Source organism: Staurois parvus, unplaced genomic scaffold, assembly GCF_062004578.1.
Source record: "Staurois parvus isolate SC_StPar_1 unplaced genomic scaffold, SC_StPar_1.0 ptg000203l, whole genome shotgun sequence".
NCBI lineage: Eukaryota > Metazoa > Chordata > Amphibia > Anura > Ranidae > Staurois > Staurois parvus.
The window spans coordinates 198,746-218,646 of record NW_028317999.1 but is presented as its reverse complement, the minus strand read 5'-3'; the positions used below and the strand labels follow the sequence as shown (position 1 = coordinate 218,646).

The 19,901-nt window shown below is 42.3% G+C and overlaps 1 protein-coding gene across 3 annotated transcripts in view; it reads right to left on the bottom strand.

The window, feature by feature from the left end:
- The window catches only part of LOC149461400 (ethanolaminephosphotransferase 1-like), a 97,762-nt gene that overhangs the window by 9,309 nt on the left and 68,552 nt on the right, over nucleotides 1-19,901 (bottom strand). For all 3 annotated transcript variants that reach the window (XM_089678310.1, XM_089678312.1, XM_089678313.1), the window contains exons 5-8: nucleotides 19,175-19,443; nucleotides 18,823-18,931; nucleotides 14,554-14,602; nucleotides 8,312-8,492 (exon numbers count right to left, since the gene is read on the bottom strand). In XM_089678310.1, the coding sequence (XP_089534436.1) occupies nucleotides 8,312-8,492; nucleotides 14,554-14,602; nucleotides 18,823-18,931; nucleotides 19,175-19,443 (608 nt within the window). The remainder of the gene's footprint in view (nucleotides 1-8,311; nucleotides 8,493-14,553; nucleotides 14,603-18,822; nucleotides 18,932-19,174; nucleotides 19,444-19,901) is intronic.

Genomic DNA, 19,901 nt, shown 5'->3' with positions numbered 1-19,901 from the left:
CCAGACCCCTATTAAAACGGGGGTACAAAAATAAAATAAGTAACCCTGAGGAATCCCCCTAAGGACTGAACTGCTGTGAAGAGTCTGACATCTGAAGCCCGGAGCCGCCTCGCAGAAAAGGAAGAGAGAGGAGGGTGAGTGAGAGCGGCTGGGGCTTGTTATATGCTAAATGTTCCACTGTGCTGTATAGAGGAGCAGAGGGTGAAGGAGAGAAGGGGGGATCCCCAGGGGTTATGAAGGAGTGGAAAAGTGAAGAGGACTAAGTGACCTAGAAAGGAGAGTAAATGGCCAAATAGCAAAGCAAGGTTTGGACCCTAGTATATATATTTAACACTTACCCCGATTTCATAGAAGAGAATAAGACCCACAGAAGACATGAAGAACAAAAGTGCTAAAGGAAGTGGGCTCAAAGGGTCCCAAACTGGTACAATCAAAAAATGCACGTCCCAGGGAAATGTGACCCCAGAAAGGTCCTAAGGTGTAAGCGAAAAAGGTGAAGTGGATATTAGTCTGGAAAACAGTCCTAGACTATCATTGGGCATGAATATTAGTAGCTAACAAATAACAGGAAATATGGAGATGAAAGAACTTGAAAGTGAATTACAAGTACCGAATAAAAAAAGAGATGGCAGAAATGTTTAAAGATTTGGAGAAAACAATAAAGCAAGAAATGGCAACCATCCGAAATGATTTGGGGCAGCTGTTATTGAGAGTGGAAGAAACAGAGGAGAAAGTTAAAAATCAGGCCCAAAACATATCCGAATTAGAAAAGAAGATAGCTAACATGGGGAAAGCTCAGAAAAAAATTGCTTTATAAAATAGAGGTACAAGAAAACAGGGACAGGAGGAGTAATCTTAGGATACGAGGAGTCCCAGAAATTTCAAAAGAGGGAAAATTGCAAGAATTAGTTTGAAAAATCTTAAACTTCATAATGGACAGACCTGATATAGAATTTATTAAATTGGACAGAGTTTTTAGAATAGGAAAGCTCCAACATGGTAATGGGAAGGAAAAACCGAGAGATATAATTGTTCAATTCCATAAGTATGGGGTAAAAGAAGAGATTTGGAAGAAGATCAAAGGAAGAACAAGTATTAAGTATGGAGAAATAGACATTCAGATTTTTGCGGACTTAACACCTGAGACTTTGTGGAGAAGAAGATCCCTGAAACCCCTGTTAGAGCAGATGAGAAAGCAAAACGTGCATTACAGATGGGGACACCAGCGTGTCTAATTGGATGGAAAAATGGAGTTACAGCTTATTTGAGATTTCCTGAGGACTTGAGAGGCTTCTGTAATAGATTTGCAAAAAATCGAGATTGCTGGATGGGAAGAAGAAGATAGAGAAACAGGAGCTATAGGAAAAGAGGACTGGCAGTTTGTTAGGGGGGGAAAGTAAGGAGGAGGAAGGGGTGTTTTTGTATTTTTTTTTTTCTTTTCTTTTTCTCCTTCTTCCTTACAGTATCCCCTCTAGATTTCCGTTCTTAAGGGCTGGTGGAAATTTATTGAGTTAATTAGATAGATAGAGGGTAATTGGGAAGGTTGGAGGGAGGGAGAGACGTTCATGGGCGGAGTTTAACCCCAAAGATTGAATCAAAGGTGGGATTAGGCCCACAAATGATTAGTCGGCCAATTAGAAGCCTAAAAATGGGAAGGGGAGTAAAAGGGGGGGGGGATGGAGTGGGAAGTGGGTGGGATAGGGAGGCGGGCGGGAGGCAGTGGGGGAGGAGTATTAGGGCTAAGACTCTGCATGATTGGAGGAGTTATAAAAGCAAGGAAGGAGGAAGAGGGGAGAGGGAGAAGAAGAGAGATTTAGCAGTTATCAGTGAATAAATATAAGGAATCGGGTATATGGTACTATTTAAATGCTGCAAAAGGTTTGATACCCAAGTTCTGGAGTAAAACAGAGGTGCCAAAGGAGGAATATTGGGTAGATAGAGTGAACCAGATTTGTAGGATGGAAAAACATTACCATATGCAGGAAGATAAGATGGAGTTATACTATGTGAAATGGGAAAAATGGGAAAAATCTGGATTGAAGGTGAAATATAGGAAGCTATAGAGTGGGATGATGTGAAGGTTCCTCTTGCTTTAGTAGGGAAGATGTGGGGAGAATGCAGAGTGGGTAGATTAGGGGGGGGGGGATGGAGGGGAGGAGAGATGGGAGGGATTGGGAAATCGTTTTAGGAAAGGTAGTAAGAAATGGTTTTGTATATTTAATGTGAATATGATGGAAACATGTATTTATTTGAAAAACCAATAAATATTAAAATTATAAAAAAAAATAAAAAGAAAGACTGGGACAGTGAGTAGATCACCATCTCCAACCATTAGTCCAAAGTCTACCTGGTTACATTAAGGATGCACAGTGAGTATAAGGAGGACTTTGATGGTATTTATTACCTCTAGAAGTGCAATGATTTGATGGGAGTGAAATCTTTGCCCTCACTTGCCATCCATTTAATATTTAGAGATATTAAACACCCCTAGCCCTCCACGCAATCTGTGGGTGTATAGTGTGCAGTGGGAGACTCTGGGGTGCTTGTAGGCCCAGATGAAGGACAGGATTCTCCTCTGCATAAGGCGCAGGTAAAAGGAGGGAACTCAGACTGGAAGGGTTCCAAAGTAATAAAAGACTTCATGTAAAATGGTCATGTTGACCGCATGAATGTGTCAAATCCAAAATAAGGAAGGGAACAGCCAAGATTGCATGAGGGTGGTAATAGTTTTCAAAAGTGGGTAGTAGTTGGTTGTGAAAAGGGCAGAGTAGGAAGGGGTCAACTTGACCTCTAGGTAATCCAGGGAAGAAGTGGCCCAACCATATGGAATGTATGTCTGGAGGTGCAACACTGTAGAGGGAGGCAGGGAGATATTCAGTGCCGTTGTTTTCTGGGGATTGACACAAAGACCCGATCATTCAGAAAAATGTGAGAGGAGGAGTAGTAGATTATGGAGGGTAGTGAGAGGGTTAGTTAGAGTCAAGAGCGTGTTGCCCACAATTAGGTTCACCTCGAAATGCATACCAGCATAACTGACTCTGGAGATATTAGGGTTCTCCCTGAGCACTATGGCCAGAGGCTCAAGAGCTAAAATGAATAAGATTAGGGACAGAGGGCATCCCTGTCTTGTGCCTCAGTATATAGGGAAAGGGGCCAAGAGGTGACCAGCATATGGGACCCTGGCTGTGGGAGAAGAATAGAGGGCCGAGATCCATGCTAAGATAGAATCCCAAAAGCCCCATCTCTCCATAATGTAGCATAAGTAATCCCAAGAGAGAGGCTTTATAAATGCTGAGGGAAAGAAGGAAGCCTGGGATCTTGCAGTGGTTCAATATATGGATCAAGTGGATCGCTTTCCTAATATTGCCACTTGCTTGATGGCCGGGCACAAATCCTACCTGGTCTCTGTGAATCAGAGAGCACAGGTACCTATTGATGTGGAAACACAAAATTTTCCCCTGGATCTTAACATCTTCATTCAATAAAGAGATTGGCCTGAAAGTCTGGGTGTCAAACATGTCCTCAGAAGATTTGAAGATCATAGTCACATGTGCCTGTAAAGAGTCCAAGGAGGGCAGGGAGCCATGCTTCAAGGCATTGAAATATGAGGTCAGGTGTAGAGTTAAAATAGATGAAAATTTTTGGTACTAAAGGCCTGAGAAGCCATTGGGCAAGGGGCCTTTGAGGCATACATGAATTTAATAGCTTGGGCCACCTCTAGATCAGAGATATCAGCATTTAAGGTCTCCTGGGCGGTTTTGGTAAGAGAGGGAAGGCGAAGTCCTTGGAAAAATTGCTCTGCAAGATCAACTGAGAAGGAGGCTGGTTTTTCATATAACGAGGATAGAAAGTTGGCAAAGGAGGAGGAAATCTTAATAGGGTCCGAAGTTAAATCTCCCTTAGCTGTACACAACCGAATAAAGGTGTGAGAGCGTCTCATTGCATTTAGTTTCCAGGCCAGCATTTTACCTGGTTTGTTGGCACAGGTTTAGAATTTGTGTATAAAATAAAATGAATGGTGCTTTCGAGCTACTATGGTGAATTAAAAGGAAATACAGTGCATTGAATAGAAAATTAAATTTTAAGATTGTGAAACAAAGTGTTTATAAATATTATGGTTTGCTGACACTATTACACATACTCATATACATGTGTGAATAAGCTAGTGAAAATATATTTATTGTCGTGCTCCACTAAAATACTTGCTTAAGTGAGCTTTAATATATTTAAAGTGCAATATGTGCTCAAATACTCACATGGTTTACATATTATTGCTTTTTAGTTTTCAAATAATCAGGTTATGCCACCGGGTCATGTGGCTTCATCAGGGGAAGAAATCCATCCAGATCACGAGCAGGGATCAGCAAGCCTAAGAGATCCCCGGTGGGAAAAGTGAAATATTACATCCTGCTACGCATCATTTCTGGAATAAAGTTACTGTTTGAAAAATACCCTACCTGTCCACTTAAGGACACAAAGCTGTTTTAGCCTACTATATGGTTGGGGTAAAAATAAGGTGAGCGCATATATAAGAAAAGTGTGACCAGTTTTTTTATCATAATCACGGAGTAGACACATTTTTGAATTGGACAATATTTTTGGACACTATATATATATATATATATATATATATATATATATATATTTATTATTATATCCATCTATTTATTAATTTTTTCATTCCCATTTTTATTTTTTATTTTTAATATATTTTTATTTTTTATTACCGTATCTTTTTTGGATCATATATATACATGGATAATAATATTATTATTTGAGCACATATTGCACTTTAAATATATTAAAGCTCACTTAAGCAAGTATTTTAGTGGAGCGCGACACTAATTAAATATATTTTCACTAGGTTTAGAATTTGTGCTTGGCCCATCTGAGGGCCTCTTCAGCTTGTTCAGTGGCCAGAAGGTCCAGTTCCGCCACTAAGATGTCATGCTTTTCCTGATTGGAGGTTGTAGGGTGGGACTTCCATACTTCATGCACTGAGGCAAGTTGTTGGGATAGTTCTGACAGATGTGTTCTGGCTCGCTTCCTCTCAGAAGCTAGCTGAATCAAGTGACCCCAGAGAGTAGCCTTTTGGGCCTCCCACAGAGTGACTGCTGAGGAGACAGAGCCGACATTATTAGAGAAAAAGATTTGAATGCGAGACTGAATCTTGGAACAAGAATCCTTAGAGGTGAGGAGGGATTCATGAACCTCCTTTGAAAAAGAAAGTGTAAGAGAAAAAATGATGGCAACATGATCTGATCACGGGGAGGCAGGTATGGAAATAGCATCAACCAGGGAAATGTAAATGCATAAAGACATGATCGATCCTACAGAAGCTATGGTGCCGGTTTGAATAAAAAGTGTATCCGTGGCCCCTAGGATGGAGTTCCCTCCAAAAGTGCAACCACTTCCAGAAGGTGAGAGAAAAATGTGTTTTGGAACTTGTTTGTGGCATAAAAGGAAACCAATGTGGTCTGCCACTTCCTTATTACACTGAATTAGAAGGTTATGGCGGAACACTATCAGCACTCCCCGATACTTTTCTGCAGCAGAAGCCAAGTAAAAGGTAGGGTAGTGCAAATATGGCTACTTAAAACCTTGTATATTGTGGGAATATATTTTCAGAGGTCCGCTAGCCATGGTGATGGGCTGTGGTGGCCAGGGCTCAGAATCAGAGCAACACAATTTGGGGGTGCCGTACAAATATTGGTATCCCAAACCTGTAGTACTGGGGGAGTGGGGAGAGGGAGGGGAGAAAAGAACTAGGAATACAAACACAGAAAAAGAAAAAAGAATGAAACCATTTAAAGAGGTATGGATCATTTACCACTCCAAGAGTGGACCGCATCCCAAAATATAGGATGTCTGATGCAGGGGTACTCCACCGCTGGACATATGGCTTAGTAACAAAAAACCTTGAATATACTTAGAGAAAAGGGGGAAATGTCATTGGAGGTGGGGGAGGAGTTCAATCCCCTCTGCCAGATCCAGTAGGATCATGCTGGTTTGTTATGAAAAAAGTGAGGAAAAAGAAAAAAAAAAGGAGACTGGGGAGGCCCCAGCCTTCACATACAGTAGGAACAGATAAATGGCATGGGGAGTTGAATAATGAAGAGGAACAGTTCAGATACTAACATAACATAAACCAAGTGAAAACTTGTGCAATTAAGTAAACTTGACCAGCTGGGGACACCCCCGGCCACCGAAGGTCCTGAGGCGTATCCAGCCGAGCCTGACCTCAGAGGCCAGTGTCTCCCGAGCTAAACTCACAGAGGCCTGAGCCCAGGAAAACAATATTAAATACTGTAGCTATCTAATGCTTCACAAGAGGCCCATATGTATGGCCATATCAATCAGAACAAATGTAGGGACAAGAATTTAGAAAAACAACAAATGGAAAAGACTGGAGAAATGGGGAGAGGAAGGGTTATGAGATGGGAAAGAGAGAGGGGGGGGGAAGTAGGGGAGGGGAAGTGAGATATTGATAGGGAGGGGATAAGGAAGGGAGGGAAGGGGTGGGGAGAGGCTAGAGGAAGAAGGTGGGGAAGGAGGGGGGAGGTGAGAGTGGAGGGGGACCTCGTGTGCATACCGGTCTGCTTTCTGGGCACAGGAAGCCCGAATTGTAACTGTCTTTTTCCCTCAACAGGTGCTCTAGGGCAGTGTTTTTCAACCTTTTTTGTGCAAAGGCACACTTTTTTCATGAAAAAAATCACGAGGCACACCACCATTAGAAAATGTTAAAAAAATTTACCTCTGTGCCTATATTGACTATATATAAAGTAATTCTCTTGAATAGGAATCAAACACAAAGAAATTATTTTATAATTACTTTATTATGAAATAATAAAGTATTTTATAATTGGACCCGGGGGCCGGACCAAGAGTAGATGAATGATGTGTATGTGTCATCCATAGTAAGTATAGTAATATTCCCCCATAGTAAGCATAGTAATTAATCCCCCATATAGTAATTCATCCCCCATAGTAATTCATCCCCCATATAGTAATTCATCCCCCATAGTAATTCATCCCCCATATAGTAATTCATCCCCCATAGTAATTCATCCCCCATAGTAATTATTCCCCCATATAGTAATTCATCCCCCATAGTAATTCATCCCCCATATAGTAATTCATCCCCCATAGTAATTAATCCCCCATATAGTAATTCATCCCCCCATAGTAATTCATCCCCCATATAGTAATTCATCCCCCATATAGTAATTCATCCCCCATAGTAATTAATCCCCCATATAGTAATTCATCCCCATAGTAATTCATCCCCCATATAGTAATTCATCCCCCATAGTAATTCATCCCCCATAGTAATTCATCCCCCATATAGTAATTAATCCCCCATAGTAATTCATCCCCCATATAGTAATTCATCCCCCATAGTAATTCATCCCCCATAGTTATTCACCCCCCATATAGTAATTCATCCCCCCTATAGTAATTCATCCCCCCTATAGTAATTCATCCCCCCTATAGTAATTCATCCCCCCTATAGTAATTCATCCCCCATATAGTAATTCATCCCCCATAGTAATTCATCCCCCACAGTAATTCATCCCCCACAGTAATTCATCCCCCATATAGTAATTCATCCCCCATATAGTAATTCATCCCCCATAGAAATTCATCCCCCATAGTAATTCATCCCCCATATTAATTCATCCCCCATATTAAGTCCCCAAGCCCCCCCTGTGTCAATTCACTTACCTTTGCTCCGCGCGTTCCTCTCGCCGTCTTCCCGCGCCGTTCCGGTGTAGCATGAAAATCTGTCTCCTATGAGGATCTGTCCCCCTCGACGTATCTGCGCATGTGCCAGTTTCAGGCATTAGCAGCCGATCGGCGATCTCCGGCACATGCGCAGATACGTCGAGGGGGCCAGATCATCCTGACAGTATCACGCTCCGCGGGCCGGATTAAAAGGTCTATGTTACGGATGAAATTGCAATTTTTCCCACGGCACACCAGACAATATCTCACGGCACACTAGTGTGCCGCGGCACAGTGGTTGAAAAACGCTGCTCTAGGGGGTTTACCAGGCTATGCCTGGGTAGAGAGAAGTGGATAACGTCCTCCAGATAGGTAAGTAGGTGGCTGATGTGTCCAGGCGGCGAGGAGCAAGATTAACATGTGGCCATCTTAGTTTGCTGCTCACGAGTGCCCCCTCCACTTTGATTATATTTTTAATGTACATTTTTGCATGTCTGTGAAAAATGTAAAAAAATAGCGTGGAAGAAAAACGGTTGAAACTTTATTCTGTCTTTCTATTAGACAGAAGTTTCTTCTGAATACATACCGTTACATTGGAGAAAAGCACACCGACCATCCATAAAAACAGCCTTGGTTGTCTTTCCAGAATGTTACAAGGAGAAAATACAGCCCAGACTGTGAGCAAAAGAAATAAAATAGAAGGGGAGAACAATGGTAATAGCCCTTCATATGCTGAGTTCTTTAGTAGAGTTTTCTGTCGATAACCCCTGGGTGTAAAAGAAGAAAAGAATTGAAGTTGACCACTATAATCAAATTCACCAATATCATTCTTTCTTAATACAAATGTTATTTCAAGCCATCTAATTTCCTAGGAGCTCCCATTCCTTTCCTGCAAATCAATTTATAGCTTAAAATACATCAGGCATAACACATTTTTATTAGTTCCTATTGTCTTTGAAAAAATGCCAATATGATGTGATAAATCCTATTTCCAGTACAATGGTATTTTTCAGAGGTTGCTAGGACAGCTATAAGTAAATGTGTTCTTTTGTAAAAATTCAGCTATACTTTAAATCAGGGGTCCTCAAACTTTTTAAACAGGGGGCCAGTTCACTGTCCCACAGACCGTTGGAGGGCCGGACTTTAAAAAAAAAAAAAAAACTATGAACAAGTGCGGACAGTACAGGAGATGACCAGAGACTGCGGACATAGTACAGGAGATGACCAGAGACTGCAGACATAGTACAGGAGATGACCAGACACTGCGGACACAGTACAGGAGATGACCAGAGACTGCGGACACAGTACAGGAGATGACCAGAGACTGCGGACACAGTACAGGAGATGACCAGAGACTGCGGACACAGTACAGGAGATGACCAGAGACTGCGGACATAGTACAAGAGATGACCAGAGACTGCGGACATACTACAGGAGATGACCAGAGACTGCGGACACAGTGCAGGAGATGACCAGAGACTGCGGACATAGTACATGAAATGACCAGAGACTGCGGACATACAACAGCGGCGGGAATACTGGGCCGGCCGCTCCATAAGACGCACAGACATTTCCCCCCAAGTGTGTCTTATGGAGCGAAATAGTGCCCCATCATTGGTGTCAGTGGGAAGAATCGTGCCCCATCATTGGTGTCAGTGGAAGGAATAGTGCCCCATCATTGGTGTCAGTGGGAGGAATAGTGCCCCATCATTGGTGTCAGTGGGAGGAATAGTGCCCCATCAGTGGTGTCAGTGGGAAGAATCGTGCCCCATCAGTGGTGTCAGTGGGAAGAATCATGCCCCATCATTAGGGTGAGTGGGAGGAATAGTGCCCCAACATTGGTGTCAGTGGGAAGAAACGTGCCCCATCATTAGTGTCAGTGGGAAGAATAATGCCTCATCATTGCTGTCAGTGGGAAGAATCGTGCTCCATCATTGGTGTCAGTGGGAGGAATAGTGCCCCATCATTAGTGTCAGTGGGGGGAGGAATAGTGCCCCATCGTTGGTGTTAGTGTCAGTGGGAGGAATAGTGCCCCATCAGTGGTGTCAGTGGGAAGAATCGTGCCCCATCAGTGGTGTCAGTGGGAAGAATCATGCCCCATCATTAGGGTGAGTGGGAGGAATAGTGCCCCAACATTGGTGTCAGTGGGAAGAATCATGCTCCAACATTGGTGTCAGTGGGAGGAATAGTGTCCCATCATTGGTGTCAGTGGGAGGAATAGTGCCCCATCATTGGTGTCAGTGGGAGGAATAGTAAGTCATTGGTGTCAGTGGGGGGGAATAGTGCCCCGTCATTGGTGTCAGTGGGGGAAGGGGATAGTGTCCCAACATTGGTGTCAGTGGGAGGAATAGTGTCCCATCATTGGTGTCAGTGGGAGGAATAGTGCCCCATCATTGGTGTCAGTGGGAGGAATAGTGCCCCATCTTTAGTGTCAGTGGGAGGAATAGTACGTCATTGGTGTCAGTGGGGGAGAATAGTGCCCCATCATTGGTGTCGGTGGGGGGGGGATAGTGTCCCAACATTGGTGTTAGTGGGTGGAATAGTACCCCATCATTGGTGTCAGTGGGGGAAGGCATAGTGTCCCATCGTTGCTGTCAGTGGGGGTGGAATAGTGCCCCATCATTGGTGTCAGTGGGGGGGGGAATAGTTCCCCATCGTTGGTGCCCCATCATTAATATCAGTGACACCAATGATGGGGCACTATTCCTCCCACTGACACCAATGACACTTAACTTGCTGACCGCTGTTCCAGCATGGTGCTGCTGCAGCCAGCATACCTGGTTGCAGCAGCACCATCTGCACGGCACACTTACCAGGTGGTCAGCTGTCCTCTTTCATTCTCTCCAGCCTCTCCCTCACTCGATGTTCGCGGGGCCACTCGGCTCTGCCTCCTCGCAGGTGATTGGCCGCCTGTGTGCCTTTCCTGAGCTACAGTTCTGGCGCCCAATCACCGGTGAGGAGTGAGGGAGCTGCCGGAGTGAATGAAGGAGCAGCGCTTCCTGGACTGGATCGTCGTGGGACTAAGACACGGAGCCAGGTAAGATACAGCAGCCCCCTGCCCGCCCCTGTACTTAGTGCCCCTTCCTCATGGCAAATACGCCCCTGCCGGCGGGCCGGATAAATGTCCTCGGCGGGCCGCATGTGGCCCGCAGGCCGTAGTTTGAGGACCCCTGCTTTAAATCATACTAACCTGCCAGTATTGCACTCAACTCACAGATCATTCAATATTTCTATCACACAACAAAACCACTGATATAGAACGTGTAGCCTGTGAAAGGGGAGTCCAGGCCACCCTGTCCAACTATCCACCATCATGACTACTACTCAACACAAAATTGGCATATTGAAAATAATGTTCTTAATTGCATGTTTATAATGAACACAACTACCTCTGCATTATATGCATTACTTGTATCCTAAAACATTATACATTCAATGATTTCCTTAAAAAATCAGGATGCTGTTTGACTGACAATTTATAATGACAATTGGAACTCTAATGTTTTCTTTAGTTTTACCTTAAATTTGAACTCTAGGCATATTTAAAGGAAAAGTACAACCAAAGCTCTTTGGGCTGTACTTCGCTTTTGGATCACAGGAGTGCAGAGGACAAGGGGGCACTCTTTACGTCTGGAGGAAAAGAAATTTAATCTCCAAACATGGAAAGATTCACAGTGAGAGCTATGAAAATGTGGAATAGACTCCCTCAAGAGTTGGTTCTGGCCAGCTCAGTGGATTGCTTTAAAAAAAGGCCTGGATTTTTTCTTAGATACACAGAATATAACTGGATACTAACATTTCTAGATAAAGTTGATCCAGGGAATATCTGATTGCCTCTCGGGGGATCGGGAAGGAATTTTTCCCCTGCAGAAGCAAATTAGATCATGCTTTGCTTGGCTTTTTTGCCTTCCTCTGGATCAACTGTGGGTATAGGATTAAAACTTTTTTTTTTTTTTTTTTTTTAATGGTTGAACTGGATGTATGTAAAGTCATGTATCTGGCCAATCGCATAAGGGACACACTGGGGTTTATTTACTAAAGCTGGAGAGTCCAAAATTAGACTCCCTTCTGCATAGAAACCAATCAGCTTCTAACCTCAGCTTGTTCAATGAAGCTTTGGCAATGAAACCTGGAAGCTGATTGGTTTCTATGCAGAAGGGAGTCTGATTTTGGACTCTCCAGCTTTAGTAAATAAACCCCACTATGTCTTTTTTCAGCCAGACTAACTATGTAACTATGTACTCAATAACTGCATTGTTCTTGATCTTGGAAGGTGAAATCTGAATTAATAGTGGTCACTTTGGGTTCCTGCTGCAAGATGAACATCTATTGAGTTAGAGACTGAAGTTCAAGAGTCCGTTTCCATGCTCACTCCAGAGAGGGTAGCTTCTGCATTTCTGGCTGGGAGTCAAAGAAAAAGCCAGCACATTATCCAAGAAGTCAGCGAAGAGCTTCATGTCAGGATGATTTCTGGTATTTTGGGAGATGTGACATCCATACAAGTCTTATGCTCACTTGGTTCCCCTTTGGACATAGGTAGAGTTTTGGTGACGGACACATAGTCACTCAAGGCAAGCATTTCAGGACATATTTGGGAGATCTTTCATCCTTCACATCACAGATCTAGCAGGTCAGGTAGACTCCGTTGAACTCTCACCCCCTATCAAGTTGGATTTCTGGACTGGTAGCAGTCAGAGGGCCTATGTCAGAAGATATGGATTAAGCTCTGTATGGAAGCGAGCCAAAACTTGTAGCTGGAGAAGCAGAATGTTCTGCAATGTCATTTCCATCTGACGACCTAGTGGCTGGTAGTGCAGTAAGACACCAGCAAGTAAAAAATAAGAACTGAATTTCAGGCTCTCCTAGCCTTCATTGACCTCATCCAGGGTTGACTTGTCCTGGTGACGTTAGACAGCAAAACAAGGGGGCACATAGTGTCTCCCTCCTGAAAGATGTTTCTTTGATTCTAGGGTTGGCCCAAGTCAATACCCTGCAGTTACCTGTTGCCTATGTGCTTGGTCGGAAGAATCTTTAGGCAAACAATTTGTCCAGGACAATCCTGGATGGCAATGAATGGCCCAGACTGCCGCAAGTCTTTCGAGAACTAATGGGCTTCCAGAGGCAGACCTGTTCACATCCTCAGTCAGCACCATGTTGCTTTCTATTCCAGGGTCCAGCATCCACAAGCAATTGGGGTGGAGGTGCTGATCGCAGAATGGATTTCCAGGACAGCTTGTGTCTTTCTGCCTCTCCTTCTGATTCTCCGCTTCCTGCTGAGGCAGGAGAAGGTGTTAGTTCTGGTGGTGATCCCAGATTGGTTGAAGGGGCCTTGGTACCCTCTGCCCCCTCCTAATGAGTGCCAAGGATCCATTCCCTCTGCTGGTAAGATCAGTTTCTCCAAAGTCACATTCATCCAACACCTGACAGGCTCTAGCTCATGGCTTGGGACTTTGAGGCACAGGCTAATAGATCTCGGGGGCTCTGTAAAGGTTGTGAATACTCTTATGAAAGCAAAGAAGAACAGCACTAACAGTACCTATAGTGGAATATGACATAAATTCACAGGATTGCTGCTGATCAAGGTTTTACACTGGGCTCTTCACAAGTCTATAACATTCTGAAGTTTCTGTAAGCGGGGCTTGATTTTGCTTTATGCGTAAGTGCGGTATGGGACCACATTTCAGCTATCTCTACCTTCACCAGCATATAGTACACATCCAACTCTCAGTTATACTGTCCTTCAAGCTGCAACTTGGTTGAAACCTACCTAAGGGATTGTTCGTGAAGTGGGATCTCCCATTGGTGTTGGACTTGATTGTATCAGGTGCGTTCAATCAAAATGTGGTACCTCTTGCTGAAAATTGCTTTCTTGGTGGCAATTACATCAGCCAGTAGAGTGTCCGTATTAGCGGCCCTGGGGTTTAAAGAACCCTTTTGTGTTCATCCCAGATAGGGGGGTACTCATGCTGATGCTCAAGATCATGCCAAAGTGACCTTCATAGTCCATATCACACAGAAAGTTGTCCTTCCTACGTCCCTCTTGGGGAGTACCCAAGAAGTTAGCCCATCAGACGTGGGTTAAAATTTAACATCAGGTCGACATCTGGCATCGGGAAGGCGGGGCACTTGTTTGTCATTCCAGGTGACACATGTAATTAGTTTATGGCTTCCAACAAGCTTATTGCCTCCTGGTTGGTGAAGCTAATCTCCTTGGCCTACAAGTTGAAAAGGTTGGCTGTGCCAGGGGGCATCACTTCACTGTACACCCAAAGGGTTTCGACTTTGAGTGGCAGCAGGCGGAGTGTGCCCAGACACTATCTGCAAGGCAGCTATGTGGGGGTCAATATATACATTCATGGCTCATTACTGTACTGAAGCAGTCTTAATGACAGTTGAGTTTGGCAGAGGCTTCCTGGTTTCTGCTTTTTAGCCAAAATTGAGGAGTGTGTAGCATTATCCCTCCCCTGTGTGGCTAGTTAGTTCCCAGCTGTGCTGACATGGAGCTGTCAGGAAAACAGAAAATTGAATGACAGATACTTACTGTTATTTTCCTTTCCTGACGGGCTCCATGTCAGCACAATTCCCACCCAGTTTGGTAGGACTAGTTCCAGAACACTGAGGCTGCAGGTGGGCTCAAATTTATGAGTTAGGTCCTGGAAGCATGGGGGGCGGGGCCCTTACCCAGCTGTGCTGACATGGAGTCTGTCAGGAAAGGAAAATTACGGTAAGCATCTGTCATTCTCACCCTGATTAGCTATGTAACAACATATTTCAATACGGAATAATCATATTGTATTTTGAATTATAAATGCTAAACTTATAACTTACTTAACTATATTGTATAGAGTCTGAGGAAAGCTGATAAATAAACTGCATCCTGCAAAAAAATAAATAGAATTATAAAGAGACACACGTGGCATCAATGAGCAACTATAAACTTATCCATACAATTTGAAATCAATTATCAGAAAATGTCAGATTTACGGAGCTTGGTATTTTTTTCCATTACCACTGTTATGGCTCTATATGTGTTAGTCTCAGGCTCTATAATTGATGACCTTAAAGTAATACACACATGCATACAGCAGGGTCAATTTGTCCAGAAGGCAGTTATTGTATTAGTATATTTTGAATTGTATAAATTCACAGGATTGCTGCTGATCAAGGTTTTACACTGGGCTCTTCACTGGGCCCTTGTCCTTGAAATGTTTGCCCCCCCCCCCTCTTTCCTGGCCTGCCAGGCTGCATGCTCGCTTTGGTATGGAGTTTGGGGGGACTGCCATGCAATTTTTAAAACTCAAGAACTCAGAGGAAACTTATGTAAACAAGGAAAAAACATAGACACTTTATGCAAACTGGGTCCTTGTTAGGAACCAAGTCATATTAATTAAAATTGTAATCATTTTTATATATAGCGGTATGTATTTAATTTAAATTCTAAAATGGAAAAAAATTGTGTTTGCCTGAGCTTAGTAAGAGCGAATTGAGGCCAGAGTGAAAAAAAGGATAACTACTACAAGACCTGAACCTAAAAATTCCACCCAACATGAAGACCTAAGGTATTTTAGACTAGCATTAATATCAAGAAGGCTGGTGTCCAGAATCCAAGAAGTCCCCCCCCCCCCCGCAGACCCCCAGGGTTGTCGGGAAGAAGCCCTTGTCCTTGAAATGTTTGCCCCCCTCCTCTTTCCTGGCCTGCCAGGCTGCATGCTCGCTTTGGTATGGAGTTTGGGGGGACTGCCATGCAATTTTTAAAACAGATTTTGGCATGGGATTTAGCTTACATGCTCATATGAGCGTTTTTTTATCCAGCATTTTTCTGCCATTTTTTTCAGCTCCAGAAAAATACAAAGGATGCTATTGATAAACTTTCCTTTTTAAATAATAGTTGCTAGGCTGTCTCTGGCTTCAGTGCTGTCCTGGAACAAGCATGTAGATTAGGAGTCTGAATTACTGTGACCCTTCCTTATCTGTATTCTTGTTCCAGGTCAGTGACTTAGAACATATTAATCACAGAAAACACATACCTATGTGTCTTGATATCAACTTCTTCAAAGTGGTTTTAAAGGCAGAATATTTTTTTTACCTTAATGCATTACCTGCATTAAGGTAAAAAATGCTCTAGTGGAAGTATCACCCACTTATCCCCCCCTACACTTGAGTCCTATTTCGATCTAGCAGTTTGCCTCTCTGTAGTGGTGCTGGCCTCTCTCTCTCCTCTCTCAAAGTATAGAAAGGCAGCAGTGGGAGCCATTGACTCCTGGTGCTTTCAATCAAATCCTGTGAGTAGAGAGTGGTGCCTAGTCTCACTGTGTGTCTATAGATACACACAGTCTGACTCGCGAGTGAGCCCACAGGTGCACTCCCATAGAAAGTGGCTACCTATGGTAGCGCACTGAGAAGAGAAGTCTGGAGACCCCAGAGGAGTAGGTTTAGGCCCACTCTGTGCAATCCCATTGGACAGAGCAGGAAAGTATAACATGTTTATTATTATTTAAAAAAATTGAACCTTTACAAATGCTTTAAATCCCTTCAGCAAGAAGAGGGAGGGTCAGTATTTAGAGCTAACCAGACTTACTAAAATAAATAAACAAAATAATGATATAAAACAGAGGTACAGGCTATGCAAAATACATTGCAGATGTCGGTAGAGCCATATTAGGTTTACTAAGGGTTGCACCTACCAAATTCCAAACTGTGCTAAAGCACATTGTTGATTGATTTTTCTTTAATAAGCCCGCCTTTTGCAAAAGATAAAAATGCACATTTACAGTATTTTCATTAAAAAAAATTATGTTTATTATTTTTGCAAATGAGCCTACAAAGCACTGCAACCTTGATCAGTGAATCGCTGATGCAATGTTAGGCTCCTGCAGACTATACCTTCAGCTCCCTGTCTGTACCAAGGGACCTCTTTCAGTTAGAGAGATTGAGGAAGTGTCAATGGACAATGAGTACATTGAACACTGCACTTGCACTCCATTGAGAACTACACGTCCATCTGCCATTGTAGTAGACGGGGCTTATATTTAATTCATTCACAGATCTCTGTGAATGAACGATGCAGGTGTGGAAGTGGGGCTTTACACAGCCACGTCAATTTCAAAGCTGACAGCTGCTATAGAGAAGCAGAACCCCAGAATGCTATCAAAGAGGGATCCTTTTTGTGGATGGGGAGCTGCTTGGCACCATGTTACACCTTAAATATGGGTGTAACATGGTCTTAAAGGTGAACTTAGCCTTTAAAATATTGAATCTAAAATAAAGGTGCCAGAAAACATTTATAAACTAAACAACAGTCTTGGGGCTTATCCGTTAAAATGTATTAAACTGGCTGAGGGTCCCAAATAAGGTGATTGTATGATTTTGATCTTTTATTGTCCATTTACAGGTGCTTCCTTGACCAGGTTTTATTGCTTATCTGCAATGTAACCTGCAAAAGAGGTCCAAAACCTTACCTATATTTGGCAGGTAAAATAGTTCACATCATGGGTTTTATTTACTAAAGGAGAAGAGCACGTTCAATTGCATTGTCAACGTTCACTTAACTTAGTGAATGAGGTATACAAAGTGAAAATTCACTTTGCAAAGATCATGTGCTAGGGCATTTAGAAAAGAGGATTCTGCTTGCACATGATTGAACAATGAAAGTCAGCAATGTTTTACCTTATTTACTAAGCTACGGGAAAATTCCCTTGTGCAGTGAAAATTTCCCTTCAAAGTTAACAGAAATTTGCTATTCATAAATCAACCCCATTGTATCTACACCATTAAATAAAGTGAAGTTGAGCTGACTTTAAGGCCCCTTGCACACGGGGGGGGGGGGGGGGGGTTAATAATTTACTGATGGTTACTCAGGAACTTGTGGTGCCAGTGTGCATGGGGCCAAAAACTGTATGTAAAAACCTGAGTAATAGGCGAGTACAGGCTCTTAAAGGTGTGTAAGCATATAGATGAGTATAGATGTAAAATTCTTCTTCGTTGCCAGTATTGTGGTATAATTTACATCCATAAATTATGACACTCATATGCAAGGGGTCTAAAGGAATAAACATACGAGTAATTTACTGCACTCAAATGAAAAATATTCTATTTTTATTTTACTGGTTTGTACATAATGCTGTATCACTGATCTTTACTCGGCTGAGTGCCCTGTCCCATACACAACAATGCATCTCATTTCAGATCAGTAAAAAACTGTGCAACAGGCCTAATCAGCCAAGTATGCACCTGCAAAAATCCTTAAACACTAAACATTAAAAGACTGATGTTTAAAAAGGCAACAATAGCCTCACCTTTACTAAAAAAAAATAACACATGGGTTACATGTTTTGTATGTTGCTTTTAAGGCCTCATGCACACAGGTAATTTATTTAACTCTCATAGAAGCCAGCAGCATTTTTGCAGAAAAAATGCCTGATGCATGTAAAAGTGTCTAAAGCTTTTACAAGCTTTTTGGAGCTTTTTACAGGTGTCAAGCTTTTAGGCGTGAATTCATTTCATTGGCCAGAATAAATAGTTCATTCTGGCCACTCAAATGAATTAATGCTCAAGCGCTAAACGTGCCTAGCATTTAGGCGTTTTTAGCAGCTTTTAGTAACGTCAAGCGTTTTTTCTGCCCAACCTCTAATGCTCCTGGATGCACTGGCAGTGGGTTGTTTTTTTTCCTTCCTCTAAAAGACCCTGCCATTAAAAGCTTCTCAAAGTGTGTGTGTGCATGGACACATAGGATAACATGAAGGGCCGTTTGAAAGCAGTAATAAAAAAAAGCCTGACACCCCTAAAAGTGGCTACAAAAAAGCCCTGTGTAAGGCTGGTGAGGATATTCATGCCTATTTAATTTCAGCCACTTTTTGTTTAGTGGTTAAATTTCAATAAAACATTGGACTTTAACTTTTCTATGTGTATTGACCGTTTCTTTGAGTGATAATCCACTTTAAAATCCCACAAATTCTTGCTCTTTTCCTTGGTTTAGAGAATGTACAAGCTACCTATTAACAAAGGATTAAATAGTACATGATCCCTTGTTAAGTATGTCAGCTACATTATTTTATAACTAGAAAATAAATGATACCTTTAGGTCAACAGAATACATACCTACAAGGAATGTAATTAAGAGGTCAGTCATGTATAAATGGGGGATCACCGGTTTATGGAATGCATCTACTCCAAGTACAGCAGTCAGAATATAAACACCTGTCATTGACTGCAAGAGCAAGAGAAAGTAAGCATAAACAATTATCATTGTTATGTTTACATGGCGATGCCATTTATATACAATGCTACTAAAGAGGCATATATAGAGGTTATCACAATTTGGAATCTGAATAGAAATTATGGCTATAACATTTTAGCTTACTGTAGCATGTCTTCAGATTTTGAGACTCCAGTTATCAAAATTCAGGCTTGAATTTTTCTTTGAAGTTTAATATTATGGTACAAAACTCACCAACTGACTGATATCATATGTCCATGGAAGGAAGAGCATCCCTGTGTTGTATTTTTCCCAGTGCGATAGCATAAAGGTGAAGAGTACAACACTGGTGACTAAATACATCTTCAAAGGTGTTAATCCTGCTTCTCCTGAATGACATCCAAATATTGAGAACAAAGATAGCGGAAAGATAGATGCTGTCCAGCTGTCAAGCCCATGGTCAAATAACTCCCCCAATGGGCTGCTGGACTGAGTCCTTCTGGCATGCTTTCCATCAATTGAATCTGTAAACAATAAGTGACATATAAGAAGATCCAGAAGAGAGGAATACAATTATTGAGATGTTCGTATTGTGACTTTGGGAGAAGCAAAATCTCAGTACTCCACATAAATACTCAATGCTTTAAAATTCATATTGTAAAGAAAGACACCAAAATCTTATTGTCAAGGTACATGCATCTAGGCTGTGTGTCATCTCTAAAGGTTTGTATGGAGTCCTTGTGATTTTTTTTAATTTTTTTTTTTAATTCTGTGGCCTGGCTTGGATGCTGCTATCTGTCCTCTGCCCTAATTTTCTCTGCGGGATATTTGTAGAAGTAAGGTTGGTGTCACTCATCAAACAATCAAATAACTAGTTGCCAGCATCAGGATTGATGTCTCTGCAGAATAATTCCTTTGCTAGTGGGGCCAAAAAGTTGCCACTCCTTCACTGCCCTATTGCTAGCAAGATTCAGTAGTGTTT